At 43.5% G+C, this 27,599-nt stretch overlaps 1 protein-coding gene and 1 long non-coding RNA gene across 5 annotated transcripts in view; both read right to left on the reverse strand.

Annotated features, from left to right (window-relative positions):
• Positions 1-6,517: 6,517 nt before the first annotated feature.
• Positions 6,518-15,619, reverse strand: LOC141939288 (uncharacterized). Its single transcript, XR_012627539.1, has 3 exons — positions 15,537-15,619; positions 12,689-12,980; positions 6,518-6,767 (listed from the first exon to the last, which is right to left on the reverse strand). It is a non-coding gene; the product is annotated as an uncharacterized LOC141939288 (long non-coding RNA).
• A 1,827-nt stretch (positions 15,620-17,446) lies between these two features.
• The window catches only part of REPS2 (RALBP1 associated Eps domain containing 2), a 104,387-nt gene continuing 94,234 nt past the window's right edge, over positions 17,447-27,599 (reverse strand). For all 4 annotated transcript variants that reach the window (XM_074858712.1, XM_074858711.1, XM_074858710.1 and 1 more), the window contains 3 exons: positions 26,122-26,267; positions 23,974-24,079; positions 17,447-22,173 (listed from right to left, as the gene is read on the reverse strand). In XM_074858712.1, coding sequence (XP_074714813.1) covers positions 22,105-22,173; positions 23,974-24,079; positions 26,122-26,267 — 321 coding nt within the window. In that variant the 3' untranslated portion in view covers positions 17,447-22,104. The remainder of the gene's footprint in view (positions 22,174-23,973; positions 24,080-26,121; positions 26,268-27,599) is intronic.

Here is a 27,599-nt window from a genome sequence, read left to right on the forward strand (position 1 = left end):
AAGTGGACAGCTGTGAAATTCCTAAACTGGGTCTGAGGAGAGGAAGGTAAAGGGAGGAGCTGATTAGAGATTTCTACTGACTTCTGTTTCTAGTGTCTCACGAAACCCCACATAGCTCAAATTATTTCATTCCAAGACACACATTATAAAGACAAACCTGTTATTAATGGGAAACTTTCCTGATATGAAAGGCAATATGAGGTTGATCTTGTTCTTGCATATGTCTTCTGAAATGACAGCTAAAGACAGCTGAACTGCCTCTCAGTGCTAGGCAGTGGTTACTGACTAAAGAGATTTTTTTGTTGAGAAAATTATTATATTCCTTTCCATGATAATAAAATTCTTCATGACACTCATTAAAAATGTTAAGACTTCCCATGTAGCTTCTGTGCCCTCCCGGGAACATGGTACTCTCCTGGTGTTCAGTCAAGCCCAAGAAATGTGTAGAGCTGGCTGTATATTTTCAACATCTTTGCAATCCTCCTTTAGGAACTTGTGATTTGAATAAGCCCAGGAGTGTCCTGATGCTTTTGAGCTGATTCTTGTGCTGCTAATCTTTGCTCCACTATTTTTAGATAATTTTCCAATCTGCCTGCTTTTCAGTTACGTATTTCCTCAAAGTGACGGCTTATTTATGTGGTCCAGGAGCATTTGCTATTTGCCTCAATATATTGGCCTGAGCCCTGCAAATGCTTTCTGACTTAAGGAAGCTCCAGTTCCCTTTATCATTTGCTCCCTGCTGTGGGAGAGGTCCCCGCATGGTGCACAACCACCCACCCATGGGGTGCTGCAGGAGGAGGGCAAAGCTCAGCCCCCTCCCTCACCCCCTGCCACCCATCTCCACTGCCCGCTGATATAATAATAATAATAAATAAATAATAGTATTTATGGTTTCAAATTTTTAGAAAGAGTATGTGCTCCTACAGTAAAAGCATGAATACATTGTCAGAATATAGTGCTGCCCCCAGCCATGACTGCAGGAGTTCCCTGTGGCTGGATTTTGCCATGTGTCACCTGTAGATAGGCACACAGTGAAAGCCAGTGAGGGCTTGTGGGCCCAGATCTACTCAAACCCACATTTGTGCAGCTGTGCAATAAACAACAGCAAGAAACAGGGTGAAAATTATAATTTCTTTCCAGATCTGTTTTACTCCTGTCTGCCTCAAAATGGATGCAAACCAAAGACTGATGGGTGAAGCTGGTGGGTGCAGGAGCCAGGCTGCAGTGTCCTGGCCACCTGGCCCCATAGGTGCTTTAGTGGCTGCATGGGACACATTTCTGCTCCCAGATAGAACAAAGAACTTCATCAAGACCAGTGAGCCACCCCGCTGCCACAGCCCTAAGGGAGGGAGCAGGGACATGGTGGAGGGCATGAGTCAGGGCTGGGGGGAACGTACCTTGTCCTTTTCACCATGCAGAGTGCTCCCTGACCAGGAAACAAAGCTTATTGTATTTAAAGCTTTATTACCTTAAATAGTTGGAGGGATTCAGAGCTGCCTTCTGGGTTTGAAGCAGGGGCTCCTGGGGCTGCAGCCGGCACCTGGGACTGGGAGAGGACAACCTTGGCAGTGTCACTCATTGAACCAGCATGTGAGCTGCCAGCAGTGGATGACATCTGTGCTGCCACTGGAAAACAAGACTGCCATTTTGCTGTGAAAAAAACATTTCCTTATACAGGCAGGAAAGTTTCACCTTCACTCTAAACTGGGACAACTCATATGATGTTTGCTGGAGGAAATAAAGTGAAAACAAACCTGTGATGGCAGAAAGATGGGCTGGACGTTTTTTGCCCCCATCTCTGAGTCTATAATGAGAAAATCTCACTCAGGGTCATATCTGAGGACCTCTGTGGGTATTCACAAATCTGTCAGGTTTTGCTCAACAAACAGCACTGAGTTGTTTGGCTGAGACAGTTCAAACCCACCCTCCTCCTTTGGTGAAGGAGCTGAGAAGCAGTGGAGGGTCAGGGGAAGCGTATTTCAGCTACAGCACAGTAGTTTGTGTTTCACACTCCCATGGAAACTGTGTGGGTTTGCACTTCTAGGAAGTCGGGATGCCCTCAAGGAAGAAAGAGAGGTTTATCTGAGCTGGCTGCTGTGAACAGCACTTGGCTGCTATAGCTGCCACTTTCATTTAAGGCCAGCATGAGCTCACGTGCTTTACACAACTGCAGATGCTGTGGGCGTTGCAAAAATATCAACTATTGCTGAAAATATATCTATGGATAAGCCCAAACCCAAGCTATTGCTTGAACTTTGAACACTGAACTCCACTGAAGTGCCAAACGCTATTTATACAGGATATAGGCAGAATTTTAATTCTGAATATACTTACAGCTAAAGTCTTACTTAAAAATGGATCCAAAGTATCCAGTTTAAACCCCTCAGTAATTTGTATATTTTGGGTTTCTTTCTTTCACATTTGTGACTCAACAACCTGGCAGCAAAAGGGCTCAGTTATTCTCATTATACAGGGTAGCGTGTTTAAAGAAATTGGACCCAATTATGTCAGTTATGTTGATCTTGCCGAACTACCTCTTCCAGCAAGAAATTACATAGCCAAGATAATTTCTGGGTGATAAATATCTCTCATTTCCTTCAAAACCACTAGTGCCTTTTGCCCAGAGAAGAGCAACAGGATGGTGAGGTCAGTGAACCTCCATCCTCTGACCCAGCAGCCACCCATGTCCCCACTGAGGGCACCCAGGTCACCCCTCGCCATGGATCCATGGTGACAGGAGGGTTATGCAGCCAGGGCTCACCACCCATTGAGACCTAACCTGCACCTGACTGCAGGGCTGGGTGCAGCATCTGGGAACTCCAGTTTCCCACCTGATGAAGCAAAGGGGATAGAGCTTGGTTCACCTTCAGGACTGCTAGGTATTCAGGTATTACAGTGACAGAAGTCCCAGGAGCAGATTATATATTGAGAAAAATTTGGCTGTCTGCGGCACTCCCTCTGCCATATGCAGGTATCCCCAGACTGAGGAGCCAGCAAGAACATGGGAAAACCTCTGAATGGTTTTTACCTTATCAGTAAAAGCCAGTGCTTTACCATACCCAGTCAAGTCTATGCAGCAAACCCTGTCAATCAAACATGATGGGTTGAAGGACAAAACAGTGTTTCTTGGTGTGTCCTCAATATTTTCATGTGTGTATATCAGGCCTTAACCTCCACATGTGGACCTGCTCACTGGAGATGATAGACTTGCAAGAAAGTTTACTGTAGACCCCTTTTGTCCCCATCTCTCCTCTGTTCAACCCTTATAGCCTCCTTGCTCTTTCCCTGGTAGTCCCTTTGCCACCTAAACCTTTGCAGTCTGCTCTCCTTGCTCAAATACCTCCTGCTGTCTGCTTTCATTTGCATGGCATGGAGTCTGCCTTGGGGCTTTATTCCAACAGCAATACTTTTGTCAAGGTGTGGTTGATCTGAGAAATGGGTTACACATGGAAATGCCTCACAGAGACCAGAGTTTCTTGGTTTTGGAGCATGAACTTGGCTTCAGAGAAGCTAGATGACCCTTGATATGATGGAAATTTGTAGAAACTGGTGTGTGCTTTTAAAGAGCCTGGAGGCTGTTGGCATAGTTGTTTTTGTTCCTTAAACCCATAATCCCATCTCAGGGCTCATTTCTCTCCTTGGGAAGAGAGTCCCACTGTGGGAAAAGCTGTGAGCTGTTGAAGAAGCGAGTTAGAAGAGGTCAGCTCAGCCTTGCCTCCCAAGCACCCAAAATGTCCGACCAGTTTCCAGAAGGTAACTAACATCAGGAAGGTTAGTCTGATGGGAAGAAGAAATGAGGTCTATGAGAAATGATGCTGTCAAACAGGACACTTCAGTATTAATCAGTGGCATTAAAGAGTCAGTCAAAGAAAAAACAGGAATGTAGAGAGCTGCAGAGGACAACCACTGTCAGCTGCCAATGGCAGAGGTCCCCAAGCTGGTGGCACGTGCAGCACACTCACAGCTCGGAAGGCACCGTGCTGCTCCCAAAAGTGCTCTGTCACAGTGTGATAGGCAGCATAGCCAGCTCTGGTTTGAAAGCACTGGAGGTCAGGAGCTGCCCTCAAGCTCACACACATGTTGACACACTCAAGCTCATTTATCCACTGCGGGGCGCAACCTGCAATGTAGATCTGTGGGGCGGTTGCAGGATGCTGGGGAACACAGACATGAACTTTGTTTCTCCCTGTGAGAGAGGTAGATGAAACGGGGAACAGGTTGCAGGCTGACATTTCAAACACTGCCAAAATCTCAGTCCATGGATTCAGATCCAGTGCTGTCTTTGATTACCGCAAACCTTTTCCCTTGTAGTCTCGGTTCTGATTTAACTGAAAGGACACCATCAACCACGCGTTGTTGCTAAGCCCTTTCTTTTTCCTTCCCCTTCCCTTCCCTTCCCTTCCCTTCCCTTCCCTTCCCTTCCCTTCCCTTCCCTTCCCTTCCCTTCCCTTCCCTTCCCTTCCCTTCCCTTCCCTTCCCTTCCCTTCCCTTCCCTTCCCTTCCCTTCCCTTCCCTTCCCTTCCCTTCCCTTCCCTTCCCTTCCCTTCCCTTCCCTTCCCTTCCCTTCCCTTCCCTTCCCTTCCCTTCCCTTCCCTTGTGTTTTTGAGCATTCATAGACTTCAAGACTTCCTAAGTCTGCAGTTAAAACAGGTTCTAATCCAAAAAGTAAAATCTCCCTATGGATTTGTAACTCTAACAAGGAAAATGATGGAGTGCCTTGAGTCAGCAAACCCTGCCCCATGTACATACAACACACATGGGTAAATACTGACAGTTCATCAAGATCAGCAGGAAACGGGCAGGTGAACTGGGAGGTGGCAGTGGCCTGTTTTCTAGTGCAACCTGAGGGAAATAGATAATAGTGTCAGAGAAGAGCATCAAGAATGAGGAAGAAACAAAACTTGAGCATCCTTTCAATAGTCATGACTGGGGAAAAGAGCTTTTTATAATCCCTAGTGACCTTTGGAGATACCTAAATCAAGAGCAACAAGGGGCTGTGGGCAGGTGGTGGGGCAAGATGGGGATGTGCTGACAGGCTGAGGGAAAGGCAATGGCCATGAGCCTGCTGAAGATCATAAAACCCTGACTTCACCCTCCATATCTGTCCATGCAGACAAACCAAAGGCCTTTAATTTTCAAAGCCTCTCAGATTCAAGTCCCTTTAAGGTGCCCCATACTGAACAGGCAAAATGGAAAGAGCTAAAGTCACAGGCCACTTCTGGGAAAGACCAAATTTATCTATTTTTTTAAAATCTTATTTTGAAATTATCTGTAGTTTCATCTACTGAGGATTTTTCTGTTTTAAAATAGTCATGGTTTGCATCTTTGGAAGAAACAGCATCAATTATCTTTTATTTAAATTTGGAAACAAAATGTATCTTTCCTGGTACTCCAGTCAGCAGTAAATCAAGGAGGATTAAGCAGTGTGCAGTGCATTTCTCATTCATGACCATTTGGCCTTTTTTTTTCCCTAGAAGGTTATGACCTCTCATCTTGACCTGACATTACACACCAATCGTCACCATTGGTGATGAAAGCTAGGCTAACGTTTGTGGCAGCAGCTACTTCTCAACTAAATCCCCATGTTTACCTTGAAAAATGCCAATCGTCCTCCAGCCTTTATACCCAAACCCTGCAGGATTGGTTAATGGCAACACTTACCAGCAAAAGCATAATCTGAGCAACCTTCTTCCTGGAGAAGCAACTTGGACAGCAATGGCAACCCATGGACCTCCTTGCCTTATGGGAGCCACAACATCCAGAAGTTGAGCATTTGGGAGGGGGAACTGTTTTAGGTCTGGAGACACCTGACCTCCTGAAGTCTCACTGAGAAGGGGAAGTTACTGGAGGTGATACCAATCTGTCTGAGGTTCTTGCTGCAGTCTAGAGTTTACATCTAGAGTTTACAATTGAAAGGGAAATTTGGTGCTCTACCTCAAGAGGGTTGTAAGCTCAAACTAAATTTTCCAACAAATCCCTTAAGTTCTGCAGAGCTCCAGTGTAAGAGCTGGGGAATTTGTCAGCCAGCTCACTGAAGTAAGGAGAAAAAAAAAAAAAAGTTTTAAATAAGTAAAATACAAACCAGAGTAATAAAATAAGCATGGTAGATTTAGTGCTATTTGTTTTTATATTAATTTTATGCTGCCCCCACAAATTCAATATATCACAGCTTTGTATATTAAGAAAACATGTGCAACATGGAAAGTATTAAGGAAGTGTTGTAGGGGTTGCGTTAGGGGAGGGTCGTTACTTTTGGCTGTCTGAGAAGCTGTCTGGAGTTGAGAAATGTGTGTGTCAGCTGATTAAGACCACAGAAGTGATTAGCGAGGGAACTGTTAACAACGCTGCATGTCAATGCACATCTTTAGGTTAAGGAGTTAATTGCCTCTCTCAAAGCTGTGGTTTCAAGACTTCTGTAGACCTGGGAAGAAAACCCAATGGCAGTTTGCACTTGATCCACATTTTTTAAAATTCATTTCACAAATACAAAGGCCTCTCCTTTCAGTTCTTGCTGAGCATTTTAACGTTGAGGTAAAAGGCTAATTCTGTGAAGAACGAGGGAGCCATGAACTACACGAGCATTTACCTATCACCTCCCCCATTTGTTACAACATTTTGTTTTCAGGGAAGTTTTTCCTGGATTTATGAAGTGTGCTTCTCCAAGAGTTCAAGTGTGTGTACAACACAGCAGCTTCCACCAAAGTGCTGATGTGCAGCATCACCTTCCTCCCATCAAATCATCCTCTTCCCACTTCTGACCTGTAAGCCTGAAGAAATAAATATGATCCAAAAATTAATAGATCAAGATTTTATAAGCTGAAGGAAAAGGAAGACCTCTTGTTGAAAATGCTTTGGTGTCTTCATTTCATCTACATGTGAGAAGCTGGAGAAGCTCTGCTTGGCTGTGATGACTGGACCCCCCTGAGGGGCACTGGGAGCCCTCCAGCCTGGCAAGTGCTGCCAGAGAGCTGTCCTGGGGGGCCTTGGTGCCCCTGGCAGCCTGATCTCTCTCCTGGACCCCAGGCTGCCCGCACTAAACCCAAGCCACTGCTCTTCAGATGAAACACTGAAGTGTCACCCTGTGAGAAAATTAGGTGGTCTTTCATGAGAGGAGATCTCAGATCACTTCCAGCTTTTAAAGAACTATCCGCAGCTGGACCATCCAGACAAGACGTACCCACACAAGGCACCTGCTACTTACTGTCCCCCACTGGCGCTGCTGGGAGGACTGCACCATGCTAACCCAAACTCGGGGTGTGCAGGTATTGCTCACTGCACAGCAGTCCATAGGCAAATTAAAACCAACAAAAAGTCTCAACTGAACAGAGGAAAAATAAACATTTGTTCAGGTCAGCTGCTCTGATCTGCTCACATTGTGCTCAGCTCCCCATACACTGCAAGCCAGAGTGATACATGATAGACATAATCTATAATCAAGTGGGTCTTTTCCTATCGATAACATGCAGGCACAGTCAGTCAGTCCTATCTTGGCTGAGGCCAGCTGGCTCTGGGTCAGTCAGCCTTGAGTAAATTACCTTCCCCTCCAGCTTTGGGGCTGCAAACATGCACCCATGACCCTGCACCAGCCTGCAGGCTGGGAAGCAGCAGACACAGGGTGAGCTAACAAGCTCAGTCAGTGCCTGGAGAGAATCTTTTCAGATGATAGATGCTGGGAGCAATGGCTGTCGCTGCAGACACTTTGTGTCCCTGCCAACAGCTGCTTAACACAACTACAAGCTCTTCCAAGAGTTAGGCACCAGCAGGTTTAAACAATAGGCAAGGTCCTTCATGACCTCAGCTAAATCTTTAACCTGAGGAGAGCAGTTTTGGTTCACGCAAGCACCTACAGATTCAGATGTTTATTTCAGTTTGCTTTTTTTTTAACAGCTGGGCTTGTCTTCTCTAGATATGAGTTTTTCTTGAGATATTCTGCATTTAATTATCAGCTGGGATGGAAAGCTTGCAAGCACAGCTGTTATTGCAACATTTCAGTGCTTTGGCTTTCAGGCCCAGATGGAATGAGATGTGCAAAAATAAGAAATCAAGAGTAAAGCAAACTTTCTCAAACTTTCAAAACAACTCAACGTGAGAAACAGGCTCGGATGGATTAAGCACACACACGAACCGGCTGAGCTGCTGCGGTGATGAGTCATGGCACTACACTGACGTGACACCATGCCACGGTACTCTGCCTCTGCTGAAATACCAAGGGAAAGAGCTCCTCTGCAATGTGCATGCCGCAAATCTCTCCGCAGGGCTGGGTGAGGATTTGGCTCTGCCCTTATTTGGTCAAATAGTCTTAATTCTTTTCATGACTGGAGCCCATCACAGATAATGATGTTATTTGCAGAAGAAGGTATTTGACTATTGACTGTAGATGTGTGGGATGTACGGGTTCTTTGGCTTCGTTGCTGAAGGGGTGCCATGGCTGTCCCTGCAGGCAGGCACGTGCATGCATGTGAGTGTACATGTGTCTTCCTGTCCCCACAGTGTCCAACAGGTTGGACCCTCTCTAACAAGGTGACTTCAAAATACAAGCATGTGCTCAGATGCAACTTCTCCCTTTGCTGCTGAAACACTGTTTCATGACCTTAGAAATTTTAAAAGCTTTTGTGGGAAGTGAGCTAAAATAGGACATCTGCCTCACAGGCCTCCTCATTCGCTTACCCTTGACTTTACCTTTCAAAAATTAGAAGAGCACTTGGGCATTGCAAGGGTGCAGTTAGAGCCCCTCTGGGTGACCAGGTTGTTCTGTGCACTCAGCATGGCAGAGGCCCCCTGTAAGGCAAACAGGGACCTGTCTGCATTCACAGACCATGCCAGCAGCTTTTGTTTCATGTGCAAAGCTCACAGACAGGTATTCTTCTTTCATGCCCATCCTTTCATCAGCCTCAGCCACTGGGTCACTGGCCCCAGATATGCCAGAGGTGCTGACACTTACGGGTCTTGATTTGGAAGCCAGCAGGGAAATTGGTGCTGATGATGGCTTTGGTGCCATCCTTCACCTGCAGTGAGCTTGACCCAAGCATTCCCAGTCTGTGCTGGTATTTTAGGATCTGGGGGGCTTTCCTTTCCCACTCCTGTCTTGGGGTACTTGCCCAGCTGAGGCCTGCCTGTCCCCACTCTGGGGCAAGATCCGTCTCTCTGGCAGCACACGCATCCTCCCTTTGGTGGAGGGAAGTGCTCTGGGTCCATGCAGAGAGGTTGATGATGGGGCTCACCTCCCCTCATACCAGCCTGTTACAAACCAGGCATCTATTTAAGGTCTTCATTTCTGGCAGTCCCACTCCCCACATGGCCACCACCCCCACCTTGCTTCCCACCTCTACTGCCCTGGTGCCAGCACAAATGGCCTCACAGCAAGCCAAAGGAAGGAATTGGTTTAGGTTAAAAAGACACTTTTTTTCTGAAAGGTTGGTGTTAACTCATATCTCTCCCTTGATATGGGTGGCACATGGGCTCACAGGGCATTGCCAGGGCAGGAGGGAGCAGCCGTGGGGCTGGGAAGGCAAGAGGGCAGTGCTGCCACAAGGCAGTTTAAGGCACAACTGTGATGGGGGCTAGGGCGAGGTGCCCAGAAGCCTCCTGTGCTCACCAGCACGATGCTGCTGCTGCGGGAGCTGCCTTCCAGAAGTGCTCTTCTCTCTCTGTTAATACAGAGGGAGCCCAGATGACTATTTGACACCACAGCTTTAACTCTTACCCGGGTGAAATTAAGCAAGGTTAACCCCACCTCTGATGGCTTCCCGAGACCGCAGAAAAGGCCGTGGCAGAGAAGGACTGGAATCCAGATTTCCATGCCTCATTCCCTAACGCCTAGACAATCTTTCCTCTCTAGGGGCAGGCATCTGAGAGCCAGACTCTTGTCTGCAGTGTCAGCGACAAATAATCAAACACCATGACAGCAGAGACAGCCTCAAGCACTTTTTCCTCTCAGAATTAATCAGATTATTTCCTCAGGATAATATTTTATTAATGTAACTGTAACCCATTCCATTAATACCATTATTTACGAGTGGCTGCCTGTGCACGACGCTGGTGTGCACGACGCTGGCTGGCAAGGTTCAGCACCTGGCCCCAGTCAGTAGCATCAGTGGAGGTTTTCCAGTTGTCTTCATGCTAATGCTGAATAAAGTCCAGATCCCCCATTACAGAGAAAGGGAAGAGTGTTCTGGCTCCCTTTGGAGGGCCAAAGAATCCAGTCCTCGAGCTTAAAGGAGTGGATTTCTAGGAAGGCAGGATTTCAGGCAGCTTTGTGGAGCTCTCCCCCTTGCCTGTGCAAGAAAATAATCTCTGGCTGGCTCATCCCGTATTAGCTTCCCAATTCATCTCCCAGACTCTTGAGCCAGGGCCATCCATACTTCATTAGTTTACTGAGCCCTTCTGCACCTGCCACATACATGTTATTAGGTCACTGCTGATTAAATAATTCAGTCTCTCTGAAATTACAGTCCTCAAAAAAGTGGGTTATGTGCTGAGGCCAATCCTGTTTACCTCAGGGAAGGCTGGTGGTACTGTCCGATGCTGTTGGTTTGAGAGAGATTTTTGATGGAGGAGAAGGCGTTGCACAAACAGGCTGGCTTTGTCAGAAATATACACTGTGATTTCTCTGCCCCCAAAGTGTTTTCAGAACAAAGATCACTGCTCTCCTGCCTCTCCAGGGCACAGAAACAAGAATTCAGTTTCATGAATTTTCCCTCTAGAAACACTCAGCTAAATAATTATGATAGGCTGCTGCCTAAACATGAAATGTATGCAGGCTACAATACAAAAGCAAAATGCAGCAAGGAATGTCTTCTAATTTCTTTTATAAAGCTGGATCTGGTGATTAATACAGATGTGATGTTCCCATTTCTAAGGGGACAATATTGACCTTGTATTCATCACAGAATCACAGACTGGTTGAGGTTGGAAGGGACCTCTGGAGATCCAACTCTCCTGTTAAAGCAGGGTCACCTAGAGCTGGTTGCCCAGGACCATGTTCAAGTGGCTTTTGAATATCTCCAAGGATGGCAACTCCACAACCTCCCTGGGCAACCTGTGCCAGGGCTTGCTCACCCTCATAATGAAAAAGTGTTTCCTGATGTTCAGAGGGAACCTCCTGTGTTTCAGTTTGTTCCCATTGCTTCTGGTCCTGTCACTGGGCACCTAATAGTCCCAAAGACTCTGTCAGTCTTTGAGAAGGTAAGCCTTGGTGCTAGAGGAAAATACAGCTCATGTATGTTTACCCCTCTAAGGTGGGCCCTTGGAAATCACAATTACTGAACTCTCTGCCAGTAAAAAGACCTTTGGAAGAGAAGCTGGAAATGCTCCCTCTATGGCAATGGGAACTCCACATCCAGACATGTCAGTCTGGCAGCTTTCACGCTCTGTGCTTGACACCAAAGACAGGACAGGTTTGAGTAAAATACTACCCATTTTGACAGCTCAGATATTTTGATTTAGAATAAATAAAAACTGGGCAAAAATAATGACGTACTCCCTGAAATTTTTTTATTTGTTTTGAAGAATGAAAAGGGTAATACTGAAGCTGTTTGAGGGTTTTTACATGGCTATTACACATTGGATGCAATGCTTTAGGACAGCAGCAATGCTGTTACATGTGTTTTGACAGCTGAACAGCACTGCTGCCTATTTGCTCTCTTGAAGTATTGACTGTATTTCTTAAAGCTCCAGCTGCTGGAAGCAAGGAGTTAAAAAAAAGCTTAGCTGTAATTCTGAAAAATTTGTGGTCAAGCATTAAAAAGTGTCCTGAATAAAGATTCAAGAGCCAGAAGTCACATTAAACAAACTTTCCATTTCATTTTCAGTTCTTGCTGTTTTAAAGCCCACATTGTGAATTTGAAAGCTGGATTTCAATTGCTGGAGCTTCTAACACCTTGTCCAACTTGCACAGGGAAAGGGAAAATCAAACCCTCTTAGATAAAGTTGGTTTTACTACTAATTTCCTAAGTCCCTAAAGAACTTCTAAAATTTAATTTATTTTTACCACTTGTGATGTATATTGACTTTTGTATTTCACTCAACTTGGACAATGAAAACAGATCAGTCTGAGTACTGTGGCTACTGTGACCTGCAGAATTACTGCTTTAAACCTTCAGCACCTGGCTACAGCAAGCACCTACACATGCAGCAAGCAAACTCATGTTCCCCTATATGTCACCCACATCCCATTGTACTAAAAGATGCATAATGAAACTATTGTCACAAAATAACAGCTACTAACACATACATCTAGATTGAGGATTAACATAAGTAACTCATGCCCTTCTAACAGATGAGAGGATTATATGGTATCCTATTGTGTACGCAGTAAATAATCAACCTGATTCCTTTTAGTCAAAAGCTAAATTTCAGGCCTGAATTATTACTTCTTCCCTAATGATAAAAGACAGCTGCATAAGGCAAAATGTGCAGTGACGTCTGAGCACAAAAATGAGAGCAGCTCTCAAAAGGCTTTGCAAAATTCAAAGAGGAGCAATAAATAATATTTAAGGGAAATAAAAATTGAGATATTTATTAATTTTATTAGAACTAATTTTGATATCTCACTTCTTCTGCCTTTGATCCCGCTTCTTCTTCTTGAGACTAAATAGATTAGACTGCTAATGAGACACCTCAGAATGTAAAATTACCTGTAAAATTGTCCTTCTCCCGGGGAGCTTCCCAAGCCCAGGCTCAGACTTACCATTACCATAAGCTGCAGAGCAGCTCCTGAGCTTGGGATTCGCATTCTCAGGAGATGCACACAGTGATGCTGTTATCTGAAGAAGCGGAAATCAAAGCACACGAGGTCAATTTTTATCCGTCTGAAGAGACACCTGCTTTTAGCACTGTTTTTCAGGGAAATACAGGCTCTCAGTCAGCTAAGGCCTGAGGTTTTCTCTCCAGCTGATGCAGAAACTTTTCCATTCAGTTCTCTGAGAAATGCACCATTACAGAGCGTACCTACTATGCGGCAGGGTGGTTCACACATGCTTCTGATGGTTTAAAAGAAAATTATTACTTTAAAATGATGCCTTGGGTTCAATGCAGGCACTGAAAAAAGAGTGAGAGACAGAGATTCACACATTCTTTTACTGACTTGTACAGTGTTATTTACAAATTCTCAAGCCACTAGGATGATCCCACCCTTTCAAGATGCCAGCTGATGTTTGCAGGGCTGCCAAATAGATGGGGAAAAAAAAAAAGTATAAACTCCTGGGTGTCGTGATGCTGTATTTTACAGAGTCACTGCTTTAGAAATGAGGTGACAACAAACTGGCTTCAGTTTTGACTACCCTATTTCAAAAAAAGAATAAAAGGAAGGAGAAAAGTCCCAGAGAGAGGCAGCAAAACCAACTAGAGAAAAAGAAATGTCTGGAAGAAGACAGAGTGAACAGATGGGAATTCCACTATCTATACTGGAGAAAAATAACACAGGAAATGATAAAAAAACTTCAAACATATCAAATAATGAATGGCAAATGGAAAAGTAAAGCCAAAACTTCTCTAAATATGTTTGTATAGAGGTTATACTGCTGAGTGCGTATTACAGGTATTTCTCTGTCTCAATTTACAGAAGAGAGAAACTGTTGTGGTCAAAAGTGAAGCAGATGCTGGCCTTGAGCAGACTGCAGCAGTCCATGCTTCAGGTTCCAGAGATGCCAGAAGAAACACCAGCATGTCAGCCATGGAAATGGTCATCCGAAGTCTATTTACTGAACCATTTTTTACAACTTTGGGGTTCTTTCCTCTTCCTCTAACTCTTTTTGGCACTGCTCAATATCAGAGAGACATCCTGGATGAGATGGGCCAACCTGGAGCAACAGTTCTGCACGTTCTGTGTTAACGTTGCTATTAGTCTCAAATATTATTTCTGCAACTTTTTCCAAACCCTGTCAAGCACCCTTGGGTTTCTGTGCTCAAAGTTTGAGCCAAATGCAGGTTTCCACAGACCATTTTGATATCCAGCTTGCAAAGCTGCAAGTCCACAATGAGACAATCTCCACTCAGCCAATGTGTCATGAAGAGGCCCCTGTGCTTCATCACCTGCAGCCAAAGCAACCTCCAGAATCAACCAAACCAGAGCAAAGTCATAAACCCAACCATACATTTGTACACAAGAGCAAAAGCATGCTGAGTCCCCCAGGCTATGGGCTGAAAGCTGGACCAGCCAACAAGCACCTGCACTTGGCTCAGTCTTTCCAGTGTGTGCAAAACCAAGCAACTGCAGGGTGCCAGACAAACTTAGAAAACAAGGCGAAGAATCAAACTAGAGGGAAGAGTAAGAACACATGGCTGAGGGTCCAACACATTAAAATATGCATTAAGCTAAATTAGCTTCATAACTAAGGTGGGGGAAATCAAACTGCATTTTTCTTGCGCAAATTAGAGCTTACCTATGGTGGTAAAACTCAGAGCAGGAGGAAGACACTGCTGGCCTGCCTCTGCCTCAGCCCCTGCAGGCCAGCGCTAAGCCCTTCTGCCTGCCACGCTTGACAAACACCTGTTACTTGTTTACTCTCATTTTGACATAGCTCCATGTATACTTAATAGCCGGCTCTAACTGGAGCATGATATACTTGCAGCAGCAGTTTGAAAGGCTTTAAGAATAAAAGCACAGCCTTAAAAATACATGTTACTATTTGCACTAATGTGGGTGACTGGTGTAAATCAGCTGGAGTGAAACATGAAGGCCAGTTCCAAATCAGAGCCCCCTAAAAATCCTGGGATGCCTGGATCAAAGTTCCCAACTGAGAATTTCTGCAGTAACAAATTCAGAAAGCGCAGCACTGAAGAAGCACCTTCCGAGTAACACAATCACCCAGATAATTGGAGAGCGATCAAAGCAACAGCTTTTTTTTTTTTTTTTTTTCCCCATGTGGCATGGTACTTAGCACTGGAAACAAACTTTTTCCCAAGGAGGGCTCTTTTAATCCCAGGAGACATTTTGGCTGATAGCTTCAAGTGATTGATGACTCTGGCAGCACTGGTCTCCTTAGCATCCAAGCTGAGACACCCAAAAGGGAGTTGCTTTTCTGTTGGCAGAGAATGCTGCTTCCCACCACAGCCCCCCACCCCGCCCCCAGAGGGCTAATCGCTTTTGGAATTGCACACCACCATCACCCAAGCTGGTTGCTCTGACGGGAAATTGCTGTAAGAACTCATTAATGAAACAGGAAGCCATTATTTCTCATTGAGTATACAGTGTCCTTTAGGAACAGCACAGGTCTGGGAAACAAGACACAGGTGAGATCATGTGCTGGCTTTTTCCTCTCAGATAAGAGTGCAAAAAACTGTGGTAAACAATGCATGCTCTGTATCAGTCTGCTGAACACCGGTATCACTGGCTTAACACACCCTAAACCTGTGACAGACAGCATGAACTACTGAATTCCTTAAGTGACCTTGGAAAGGAATAGCTCATATATCAAGTGGCAGCCCTACATCCAAGCCTCCTGATAGCGAGGTGAGCAGCAGAGCTTTTTTAAGCACATCATTCTTTTGCATGGGCGTGAAGCAAGGTGGTGGGGGTATACTGACTTCTCTGCTACCTCAGAAGCACGATTACTTTTCTTGAGTCACGTTTTCCCTCCATCATGGTCCCACCAGAGCTGACATACTGCCTCCTTCTCCGCTTTCCTCATTGGTGGGCTCTGCAAGCCATTTGCTGTCACAGGGCTGGACATGCAATCACTGCTCCACTACAGCTCATCTCTGCAGGGGGAGGAGGTCCGGATGGAGGGCCTGTGGCAGAGACACCTTACCTGTGCATTTGCCAGCTGTTATATCCATGTTTCATTGAAGACCACAGTGCAGTGATGAGTAGGTTCCCTACATGAACCAAGGATGGGAAGTAAAAAAATGACATTTCTTATGGGAGCAGCCTAGCTAAGGAAAGAATCCCCCTCTTCCTCCCTCCCTCCTGCAAAAAACAGACTAGATGCAATATATAGCCTTGGTCTTGTCTAGCCCATCACATTTCTGATGCATAAAGCATCCTCAAAACATCCTCAGATAAGACATTCTTCCTACCTCGTGCTATTTAAGGTAACAATCAACAAACGTAAACTAATTCAGGATTTAACCAGGAATACTGATTCAGCATTTAGCAGGGGGACTACTGGCATAACACAGCTGAGACACAGCTAATGTCACCGCTTCCAGACATGTGCCCAAAATGGTGGGCGCCAAGGGAATACTGGGAACTCGAGAGCCTGGTGCAAGCTGACCTCACATACCCAAGGCCTTCTGCTTGAAGGTGCATTTGTTTGAGCAGACACAGTGCCCCGAGGGCTGGCAAGGGAGGTGAAACAGGAGGAGCAATAAGACCACCAGGTAAAAGAGCTCCAACTCAGCTATGGGCTATGGATACGCAGGGATTTTGTTAGTTCATTAATTTTCCTTTAGTCTGCTTTGCTGCGGAAGCCATGGAAGCATCCCATCTAAGCAGGCATGCTTGTGAAACGTTACCTTAAAAACAGCAGAAGGATAAAAGAGGACTTTTGAAGCTTCTCCTATTTCTTTTCTTTCCCACTTCCACTAAGAAGTTTTTCTACAGCAGGAAAATGCATCTTTTCATTTTTAAGAAAGAATATTTGGAACGTGAATTTAAATATGGAGAGCCAATCTAGATTTGCATGAAGGCACCCCAGAGCACCATCTAATTGTAAAAACTAAGAATGGAGGAGCGATCTAAATCCATCCTGCTGCCGATGCAGAATAGCTCCCAACAGGATATTTACAAGTTTTTAACGAGTTGGCCTTGTGCCTCACGTGCACCAGAGACATACTTTTAGGCGAATAAAACATCCCTTGTCATGGCTTAATGCTGCAAGAATTAATCTATCACTAATTATTTCCTCTTTTAAAGCCCTGCTCTTTGGATAGCTGTGACATAATTCTTAAAAAGCACACTAGTTAAAGAGCAGAAGTACACTGTCCACTCCAGCTCCCTGGCCACAAAGGCCAGCTATTCAAATGTTTGCCTTTTCCCAGTTTAATTTCAGCTCTTGCAGTTGATGAGAGGCTGAAAACAGTGAGCATGGGAGTTCTGGGGGGAACAACTAGAGTCCTCTCGCTGTTCCTTCTTGGGCACCCTCTGACCAAGGGTCTGCTGGAGGCTTGGAAGAGCTTTTCCTTCGTGGTGGTGCCATTCAGGTTAGAAAAGGGTGCACCTCTTTAGGCTTAATCACAGCAAGAAGTCTAAATTCTGACAAAGCAAGGCCTGACAAAGTAAAGACGGAGTTTTGACTTAACTGAAGCCTAAGGAAATATGATTTCACTTTAACGAAGTCTGTCTTTGTCTCACGTACACGCAATCCCAGTGTAAGTGATTTCATCTTTCATAGTTGAAGGTCAGCCATTTCAACGCTGTATTTTTTCCACAACGAGTCACAGTTTCTGCTCTCCTGGCAGATCTGCACAATCGACATCCTAAATAAATCACAAGAGCAAGGCAATCTGAAGTTATTGGACGCTTTTATTTTAATGTAGCACCCAGCTCCATATCACATACATTTTCCAAAATTAGATGGGCATAGTATAGAACACTATACATTTTGCAGCTTACCACGTGGACAGTCTGCAGCTGTGAAAACAAATTGCTTAAATCTGGCTATCTACTTTATAAGTTAAAAATCAAATATATAATAGCCTCAGGGTATTTTTTTTTAGATTAACAAAGATAATGCTTGCAATATGATTTTTTATATCAAAAAATCAGTAACAGAGTAAAACATAATGCATATGTTCATAGCACATTATCATGAAGATAACTGAAAAAGCTTCAAAATACATCATCTCTTCTCAAAGGTACTACATCACTTAGATTATTTTTTTCCTGAAAAAATACTTTTACTCTTTAGTCAAGAAAATATGTGGCTTTGTGAGGGCTTCTCTTCTTTTATAACCCCGTGTATTTTCCTGTCAAGGACCATGTGTGCTGAAGGCCGAACGGCTGATGGTGCTGGAAAATGGACACCCCTCATTCCCTGGCTAGCAACTTATACACCACCAAAAGGCAATTTTCACATCATGCCCATCCTAAATGCTTCCTGTGAAGTGTTCCAAGTCCCAACCAGCCCTCTGGGCTCATTTTACTGTGCAAGTTGTCACCACCCCATGCCAGTTACCCCTGGCAGTGTCAAGTTGGGACCATCTGGATGACAGTTGAACAAGTTCCTCTCCCCAGTGTGGATACAGAATTCCCAGCAGCAAAACTACTGCCATGCACGTAAAAACAGGTTGGAGATCATCTTTTGAGTTAAAAAGGATATTCATCGACTTACCAATAACAGGGCTGAATCCATTAATCACTGACATTTTTGCTACGTCACCAAAACTCTCTGGAAGAAAGAACTGTCTGGAAAGAGGTGGCAATGTTTCCACTGCATCCTAGTATAAAATTAACAACTAGGAGAAGGACATTGATCATTAAGGATTAATGTTTGTTCACAGACAGTTTGTTTAAAGGAATGCCTTGGAAATGGAACCTGTTTTCCTTGCTTAATTACCAGGTCATTATTTATATTTAAAGGCTCAAAAATGGCTTGATCTACAAAGGCAACCAGTCATTACACTTAGCTGGGCACTTTTCTTTTTTTCACCACTGAACTACCATGTATTGAAATGCACATTTCATAGAAAGGTATTGGGCGATATGAACATTAACAGATACATAAAGAAATGCATGATCAAAAGGAAGACATGAGTGCACACTTACACACACACTGAGGAAGATCCTTATCTGCTCTGCCTAGTCTTGTCCTGCAGACAAAAATATTTAATTGTCCAAACCAGAAGAGCTGCAGGAAATTGAAGACTTAAAAAGGGGCACCAGGCTCACGGTCAGCGCATCCTCTCAGATGCAAGGAAGCCATGCTCCAGCTCCTGTTCCCAGTTATCCTCTCTTGCTGGCATATTCTGCTCTGCATAAGTACCTACAGAAACCATGAACTGAGGAGAGGGAGACCTCACACAGGGAAAGCTGCTGTCGCTCCTTGGTCAGGCTATAAGCTAGGACAGGCAGATTCCAGTTGTTGTTCTGGGTGAGGCACGTCAGAGGCTTAAAGTTGATCGCTATCCTGTAGCTCAAGAAAGTGCCCTGAACATTGAGCAAACAGCCTGTGAGGTCTCCCTTTCTGACCAGATGGTCTGTCTTGGGTTGAGGAGCATCTCCCATCCAAAGTTTCAGAAAGCAAAGGCTTCTGCAAGAACTTATGATTTTGCTGTACCCACATTTTTCCAACGGAAAAATATTTTTTGAGAAAATCTGTGATACTGGATTTAGATGTGTTGACCAGCCAGGGTCTGTTAATAGTAGCCATGAGCGTGGCTGCATGCAGCAATGGCTAGAAGCATTGTCTATAGCTTCATGATGCCTCCTCCTCTCCCTCTCAAAATGCTAACAGCCTCCCAAAACCAGACACATTTTTTCCATTTTGCATGGGCTATCATGAATGCTTAAGTACTGAGACATTACATCGTATGTGTAACACAACAGCATTTCTCCTTGAATATTTTGCTTTGCTCTCTCTGTGAAGTAGTATATCATCATCATAGCCAACACTTCATCAAACAGAATACAAATCAACCTACACTCTAGGCCTTGAAGCTGAGTGTGGCATTTGACTGCAACCCTATAAATGCAGGGATGGTTAAATTTTTAATTTATTAAGTCCTGTGGTAGAGTAACAACTGAGTAAATATTTCATTGTTAGCTAACCAAGTATCCTCACTTCCAGTGAATGAAAAGAAGCCCTGTACATTAGAAGGAAGACATTTGAAAAAGACATATAAAACAGCCTTCTCCACTCTTCCTTTGAACAACATCTATTCCATGAATAACCCAAGCGAAATAAATGGGGGATTATTCTAGAGGAAGCTCCTATCAAACATGAAAAAGTCCTCTACTGCCTTAAAAATACAATGTGCACACTTCTTTGTAATCATTAAAAAGCTTTCCTTAAAAAAAAATCTATAAAATAAAAACCAAATATGCCATATGATTATTTCCTATCAAATAGTAGGGGCTTATTAACTTACTAAAAAGCAAACAAACAGTGAGCTCTTAACCTCATTAAAATCTCAGGAATGACTCAGTGTTATGAACATATGAAACAAATGATGATAAATTCTGAACAGTACCACTACTAGCAAGAGGGCAGCATCTGTTTTGCAACTTCCCGGAAAGTCTGCAGTTCTCGCATTTTGTCACTGACCAGGAATGACCATCTGACCCCAGCTACGCAACAGTCACACAAAAGAAGTCCCAAATCCAGCAAAATGGTTGTTGCTTGTTGACACAGTGATGTTTAGTTGAATTGAAACCAATGTGTTACAAAAATAGATATTCAGTAACAATTCTGCAAACGCCTATTTTCACCTTCGACTTCTGGATCTATGTCACACATCCATATCCCTTTCACAAAAATTAGGCTGTTTCCTCATCACTTCAAACACTCCCGTTGATGTCTTTCTTATCTCTCAACAAAACTTTTGGCTGCTCTGATGTCCTCTGATACCACACCACAGCCATTTCATGACACACCCTGAAGGGAGGCTACCCAGCTGCTTCAAACCTGCTTCTCCTTCCTCTCAGCCCCAGGGCCATCCTATAGCTACAGGGAGAAAGCATCACACCAACAACAGTAAAAACCTGTTACACCGTTTCTGCAAGGCAAACACGTATGCTTAGTGAACAGGATATGAAATACATGCAGTGGCATGTTTAAGATGGATAACAGGTAGATGACATTCCCTTGTAGCGAAGCACATATCATATCTGTGGACGGAGGCTGACATTATGTCTGAAGTCACCCAATCCAAAAGAACTGGCCAAAGAAATAAAGTAACATTAGTTAGCCAGCTTCCATTGCAAGAACTGAGACTGAAGTCAATGACCACCTGCATCCATGGAAAAATCCCCAGCGGATTCAGTTGGCTCAGACCCAGCTTAAAAATTAATCTTTGCTTCTTTGCTTCTTCATTTAGAAAATAAATGGGCATTAGCAGCTTCATCCAATCAGTAGCATCTCCAGTGAGGTGCAAAGGAACCTTAACTAAAACCTGTTGTAGAAGGCAATCATTTCCATCACACATTTTATAAGCTCATATATAGCACTTTTGCTATCTTTCTTCTTTTGGAAACACAGTTCTTGTACACATCCTTAAAACAAATCAGCAGCTATTAAGACGGCAAAGCAGACTAATACAAATGTACATAGAACAGCTTTTACAAAAATGCCCTGGATGCATTTTTAACCTCTTGTTAGAAACATACTGTTGGGTTTAAAAAAAAAAAAAAAGAAAGAAAAAAAAGCTATAAACCAGTGATTTCAAACATGCTAAAAGTATGCAGAGGCACTCGCAGTTGCAAGCAAGTGATCAAACACTGGTGATAGGAAACAGTTACAGCTCACAAACCAGATTTTTTTTTAATTTCCAAAATAATTAAATTTTAGTATTTTTTACTGTTCTCTCATATGATTTGAACTTATAAAATACAAGTTCTCTAACATTAAAATACATCCGTGATTGCATAATAAACAGTACTAAGAAAATAATTATCTAACGTGATTGCAGATAAAGACTCTTTATGTCTAGGGAGTTTTATTCCTGTAGTACATGAAACCCACAGGTACTCTACCATGATACAATCCTACAGGAATCAGTAACATCCAGAAGTCCATCTCAAAGGATGAGTTTTAAATTTAAGCAAGAATTCAGGAATGCTGTACCTCTTAATGATCAGGGCAGGAGGTGCTGCCAGAAAGCATATAAATCAGGAATTCTTTACATAAATAAAATACTCTCAGGTTATTCATTTCAGTGATAAACTGCATTTACACATTAGGCTGGGAAAAGGGAGGAAAGAAGGCGAAGCATCCCTCCCCCCCGCCCCCCCACTCAGAAATATCTGGCAGTCAGTTATTTGTTTTCTGTACCGTCTTCATCTCCAAAGGCAAATGGACGCAGCAGGGTGAAGGGAGACCTGACAAGCCGGTCCTCCCCGCTGCCACCACCTTGGCAGAAACCCTGCTCAGCCGCACTGCGCTCCTCTCCCTGCAAGGCTGTTGGGATGCCTGCTCCACTCTTGCTGCTGCATGGCGGTGTGGGAAGTCACAAGACGGTGACAGGACGTAGCTGTTCCAGCTGCGTTTCCAAGGCAATTCGTTCCTTGTGAACCTCCTGCAGCAGGGAGAGATGCGCTGTAGTTTTTGGGATGCTCGCATGCACCACCCTGCTCTCATGAAGAGTAGTCAGGCAAATCACTGGCATTGACAGGAGGCTCAGGGCTCTGCTGTTTAAGTTACTCTCCTTGCAGTTTCAAAACACCACACCAATGCCACAGGAACACCCTGTGCAGCTGTCTACTGCTGCCTCCTTACAGCAGGGCAATACGGAGGCTCAATCACTTGCTCGGGTGATGGAGAGAAGCAGCCATCCACTGGCCAGGGGAATAGCTTGGGATGCAGCAAAGCTGGCCACAATTGGCCATTTTTACCAAAGAAAAACAGGTTATTTTGAAACCACATTTCCCTCAAAACTGCTTTTTGAGAATTTTTCCTTCATACAATCAACCACTTTCTTTCTGGAAATGAACAAGACTTAGCCTTTCTAAGATGACACAAGCTTTGCAATCTACCTCTTTGGCAGCTGTGGCAGGAAGATCAACAGTCTCAGTTGGAAACTAACTGTGAAGGCTTTGAGGATCAGCAATTTTGGGAAAGCCTCTCCTGGTCTCAAGGCTGTCCCTGCACGGAGGGGCACCTGGTTCTCACTGACCTCCCACCAAAGGGCTCCCTGGCCAGTGTGGGAGCCAGGCTAACCTATGACTCCTCCAGGCTTTAGTACCCCTTTTGGTACCCCTTTACTCCAGGCTCAGAGCCCCAGCACAGGAGTGCACTTGAACACTCCTGGTGCCTCGGTGCAAGCTGTGCCTGAGGGGTACCTGTCAAGTCTTCTGGTCTCCATAAAAACAGCAAAGCCTTGCTCCATCAGAAAGCTGCCAGGCAGCAACATGACTTGAAGGACAAGTTCAGTTTTCTGTCCTTGGGTGAACTTAGGCAAATCTCTGTCTTTCCAAGCTTCCTTCACACTGCTGTAAAATACAGGTAACAGCATTGGCCTGCTTTGTGAAGGTCAGGGAGTTTAAGCATGCTGAAGATAGTGCACGGAAGCAAATAAGACCTGAGTCAAGGAATGATGGCAATGTGCTGTCAGTAAAAGCTTTCATCTCTGTGTTTATTTCAACTGCTGTCCTCTATTTTGCTAGGATTTCAGTACAGAGCATCCACCCTACATCTCTCTCAGGAGATCCTTGAGAAGCAGTTAAGAAATTATGTTAAACAAAGTTGAACATGCAATCAAACTTTCCCCTTCGCTGAAGAAAAAGTGCAACCGGGGGTTCACCTCCCCTTCCAGACAAGTGTGTTCATAATATGCAAGGAAGAAAAAGCTGTAGCAGATGAAAAACAGATGAAAAGTCTGTACTACCTTTGGACTAAGGCAACAGAAAAACTAGAACTGATATTTATAAGAAAGCAGCCCCTTGAGAACATGCTAAAAGACAAGTGAGCAAACATTAAAAAACAGTGTTAGATGTTCACATAAAGCATGGTCTTGCCAGTCCATGTATACCAAATGCCTGACTTCAGGAGACAGTTACGTTGCACAACTGATGAGAAGACAAGAAAGCTATGTTTGAGTTGCTCTCCTGCACTAGGTGACACCATCACATTATCAAACTTTTCAGAAAGACAAAGTTCACCCTTTAGGCTTACACTGACAGTGGAGCTGTAGGCCCACAGGTTATAACTTTTCCCAGAAAGCCTCATCCTATTCCCACACACAGTATAGCTATTCCGTCCAGAAAGCAGGAAGTAACGCAGTAGGTCTCATCTGAGAGGATGAACAAGATTCTCTGCTGGAGGTGACATGTAATTGACCACAGGGAGCTTTGTCACCAATTTTCAATGCATTCCTTACCTTCAGCTGCTGCTGGAGCTCACTGTTCAACCTGGCAAGCACAGCATTGGCTTCTTTGTTTTTTCGTATAGCGGTCTGAATAGCCCTTTTCTGCTTGGAAGACTGTCTGCCAGACAGATAAATACAAAACATTTCAATTAAGAGCCTCAACAGTGGCTGAAGCCAGAAGACAAGCCATCCATTTTGCGCGCCTGTACTCCATACACACTGGACTACACTTCAAAGACAAGGTACAAACTACAGATTTAAGAGAAAAAAACGTTAACACCGAAATGAGATGGCTGAATCAGACTATTTGAAAGTAAAACGGCCACACTTGTTAACCTGAATGACAGAAACATTTTAGTCTGTCTCAATTATTGCAAAATCACTGCATTCTGATTCAGTTTGAGAATAATCCCTGCATAGCTGTGCTTATTGCAGCATCTTTGCATTAGCTGTTTTCAGATACTTGTAGAGTTTACACATTCAGGAGTGGTTAACAGAAAATACAAAAATCATTCTATGTGGAAAAAAAGAACATCTGCATGAAAATACTGTCTCAGATTTTTTGGGGCACTGATGATTCTGATGTTTCTTTACTTAAAAATTAATCTTTCTTTCATTCAAAGCAGTCATTTCCACCAAACCATCTGACATCACAAACAGGAACAGGTAGATGGTTTATGGACTTTCCTCATCTTTTTTGCAGCTTATATAAAAGATTTCTCTCTTATTATTATTACTCTATAGCCCGTGGTAACTGATCTAGAGGAAACTACAGTTATGCACATAGGTACATAAGGACCAACCTATTCCAAGAAACAGAGGTAAAACAGGCAAAAGAAAAGAAAATACAGAAAATACTATCTGAATGACCAAACCCTTTTCCAAATAGATTAAAAGTTTTACATGAGGCATCAAGAGCTCCTTAATGACAAATCTGATCTAAAAGGGATGCTCTATTTAAATAAGGTCCATAGTGGTACACAGTCCCCATCAGCTCTTTTCTCTTAACAGAGCTGATGGCACTGATCTTTGCAACAGAATCTGTTTAACAGCACAGACGGGTCTTTATGCTGTTATCTTCCAGTGAACTGGCAGTTTCCTGCTTCACTATTTTGCTTCAAACTACTCTCCATAGGCTATAAAGTAATAATGATAGGAAAGAATAAAAAACAGGGTGATATACCTCCATGGTCATTTAAACATTTTAGGAAAGATATAGACGAGACAGGATTAAGTTGAGATGCTAACAAATGCTATTATCTTTCTTTGAACCACTATGGAATATGCACTTGCAAAACACAAAATAGCACTTTAAGGGCATCCTAGGAGTCTTATTACTTATTCTAATCTCCAATTATGCAGCACAGTTTCAGTCTATCGATAAACAGTTTGCCAAGAACCACTCAACTGATTTGGGCAGCTTGGTTTTGTTTCAGACTGTATCAGATAGCTTTGCAAGGCTTTGGGTGAAGGAGAGCTATAATGTTCGCACAGTTTCAGTTGAGGGAGATACAGAGATCCAAAGGGGCTTCCACTGCCTTCACTTACCATTTGTACAGCCCCTTCTCCACTGCTATTAAATGAATATATAGTGAAATCCCTACAAGTCTTTGTTGCTGACAGCTTCAACAGCTATATTTACGTGACCAAACAACACATGCTGGGTTTGGCAATTATCAGATTATCACAAGTGGTCTATGGATCAGCTCATACCAGTGGCAAGCTCATTTCCAACCTGCCTAACGATGAAGAAATACCACAAGGATACAACCAACATCAAGCATTTTATACGCATTTTCCTGGGCATTTATCTGGTCATATCTGTCCACATGAATGAGAAAAAGGCAAAAACACACACCCACAGAGCTAAAAGGAGTTGCGTTATGAGATGCTAGTTGAACAGCTAGGCTTGCTCTTCAGAGGTGTCTACCAGATACAGAGGTAGAACATCTCTGAAGAGGCTATCAATCAAATATTACCAACTTATACAGTCACTACAGACTTAGTCTGCATTTGAGAAGACAGATGCAGATTTCAGAGACCTGTACCTTGTGAAGCATTCTTAAAACCAGAACTATTAAGCACAAAATTATGCAAAGAGCAAACCCTGCCACATCAGATCTCATGGTGCAGTTTGGTGCACTTGGTACATGTTTTTACTTTTGGACTGGGAGGTGAGGCTTGACTGCTGGCAGAGAAGAAGTCACATTTATAGTGGGAGAAAGCTCGGGGGTCTCCAGCCCCTGTGCCTCTGTCCGGAGCTTCCTGCGGGCAGGTTTGGAGGGCGGCTGAGCAAGAACAACCTCCTGCAAGAGAGAAGCACAGCAACGTTAAGGTCAGGCCATATGTGTCCCATCACTAGGTTGGGGAATACCTGTGACACAGAAATTGCTGACAGCTGGCCTACTATTTCAGAATTTAAAGAGTTACAGATTCAAATTTGGTAATAGTCTCTCAGGTTTCTGACTTTGCAAAAAGGAACAGTAACTCCTGCAACCCTTTAATGAATGAAATGATTATACTGGTGGTTTGTCTTCATCTGGATTATGGACTCTTCAGATCTGGACTGTATAGCTCTGAGTGCATTGGGGGGTGGGGGGGGGGTGGGGGGGGTGGGGGGGCAGGAGGGAGGGGTATAAATACATATACTGGCCCCCAAGTTGATCCGAAAGAATTAAAAACAAAACAAGATTTATTTTTAATTATGCTCAGTTGTTAAGAATCAATAAGCAATCACTTGCATCCCAACTTACTACCTCACCCATCTGGCATGGAGTCTCTCCCTTCTCCCTTCCTCTCTTACATGAAGTAGCACTGAAAATAGCTTAGAAAGACAAATGTATAAAATTATCCATGCAAAATTAACATGTTGGAAGTGTAAAAGGCCAGTCATTTCTCTTGATAAGTTACATCAAAGAAATAGTCTGGTTTGTAGGTAAAACAAAGAGTCTTGGATTTTTATGACTTCAGTAGACACAAGTGCTTTTATTATCTTAAATTAAGACATCCTTTCTTTTGTGATGAGAAGTAGTTTTAATGCCTTACAGCTGTTTTAAATCTGAAATATAAATATATCCTTTTCAGTGTATTTTATTATTAGATCTCTTTTACAAGGGATATAACTATTACTGCCCCATTTCATGAATGAGAAAGCTAAGACTCAAAAAGATGAAGTGACTTGACAAAGGTTATATATTTAGTGTCACAGTCAAGACCAGAGACCAAATTTGATTATCACTTGCACAGTGCACATTTTACTGGGCCAAACTATCCTCCTTACTATGTTTTGGCTAAACGCTAATAAAATAAGAAAAAAATTAAATGAGGAAGCATTTAATTACACAGCAATCATAAGAAAAAAAGCCAACAGTATAGTACACAGCCTGACTCAGCAGAAGAGACTACTATGAGTGATAGAGAATGAAACCAACATAAGACCAATAATTAGTATTAGAGGGATTATAAGAGGAATTAGAATTATAAGGAAACAAGGGGTTTCAACATTAAAAATCAGTTCTGCCATTGCTGAAAAAAAAATTATCTAAAACTATTGTGAGATCTTTTGATCAGGAAGTCAGCCCATCAGCACTGCACAGATCTCAAATAATATTGTCGTTGGAAATACTATGTATATGCAC

Source organism: Strix uralensis, chromosome 2 (genome assembly GCF_047716275.1).
Source record: "Strix uralensis isolate ZFMK-TIS-50842 chromosome 2, bStrUra1, whole genome shotgun sequence".
NCBI lineage: Eukaryota > Metazoa > Chordata > Aves > Strigiformes > Strigidae > Strix > Strix uralensis.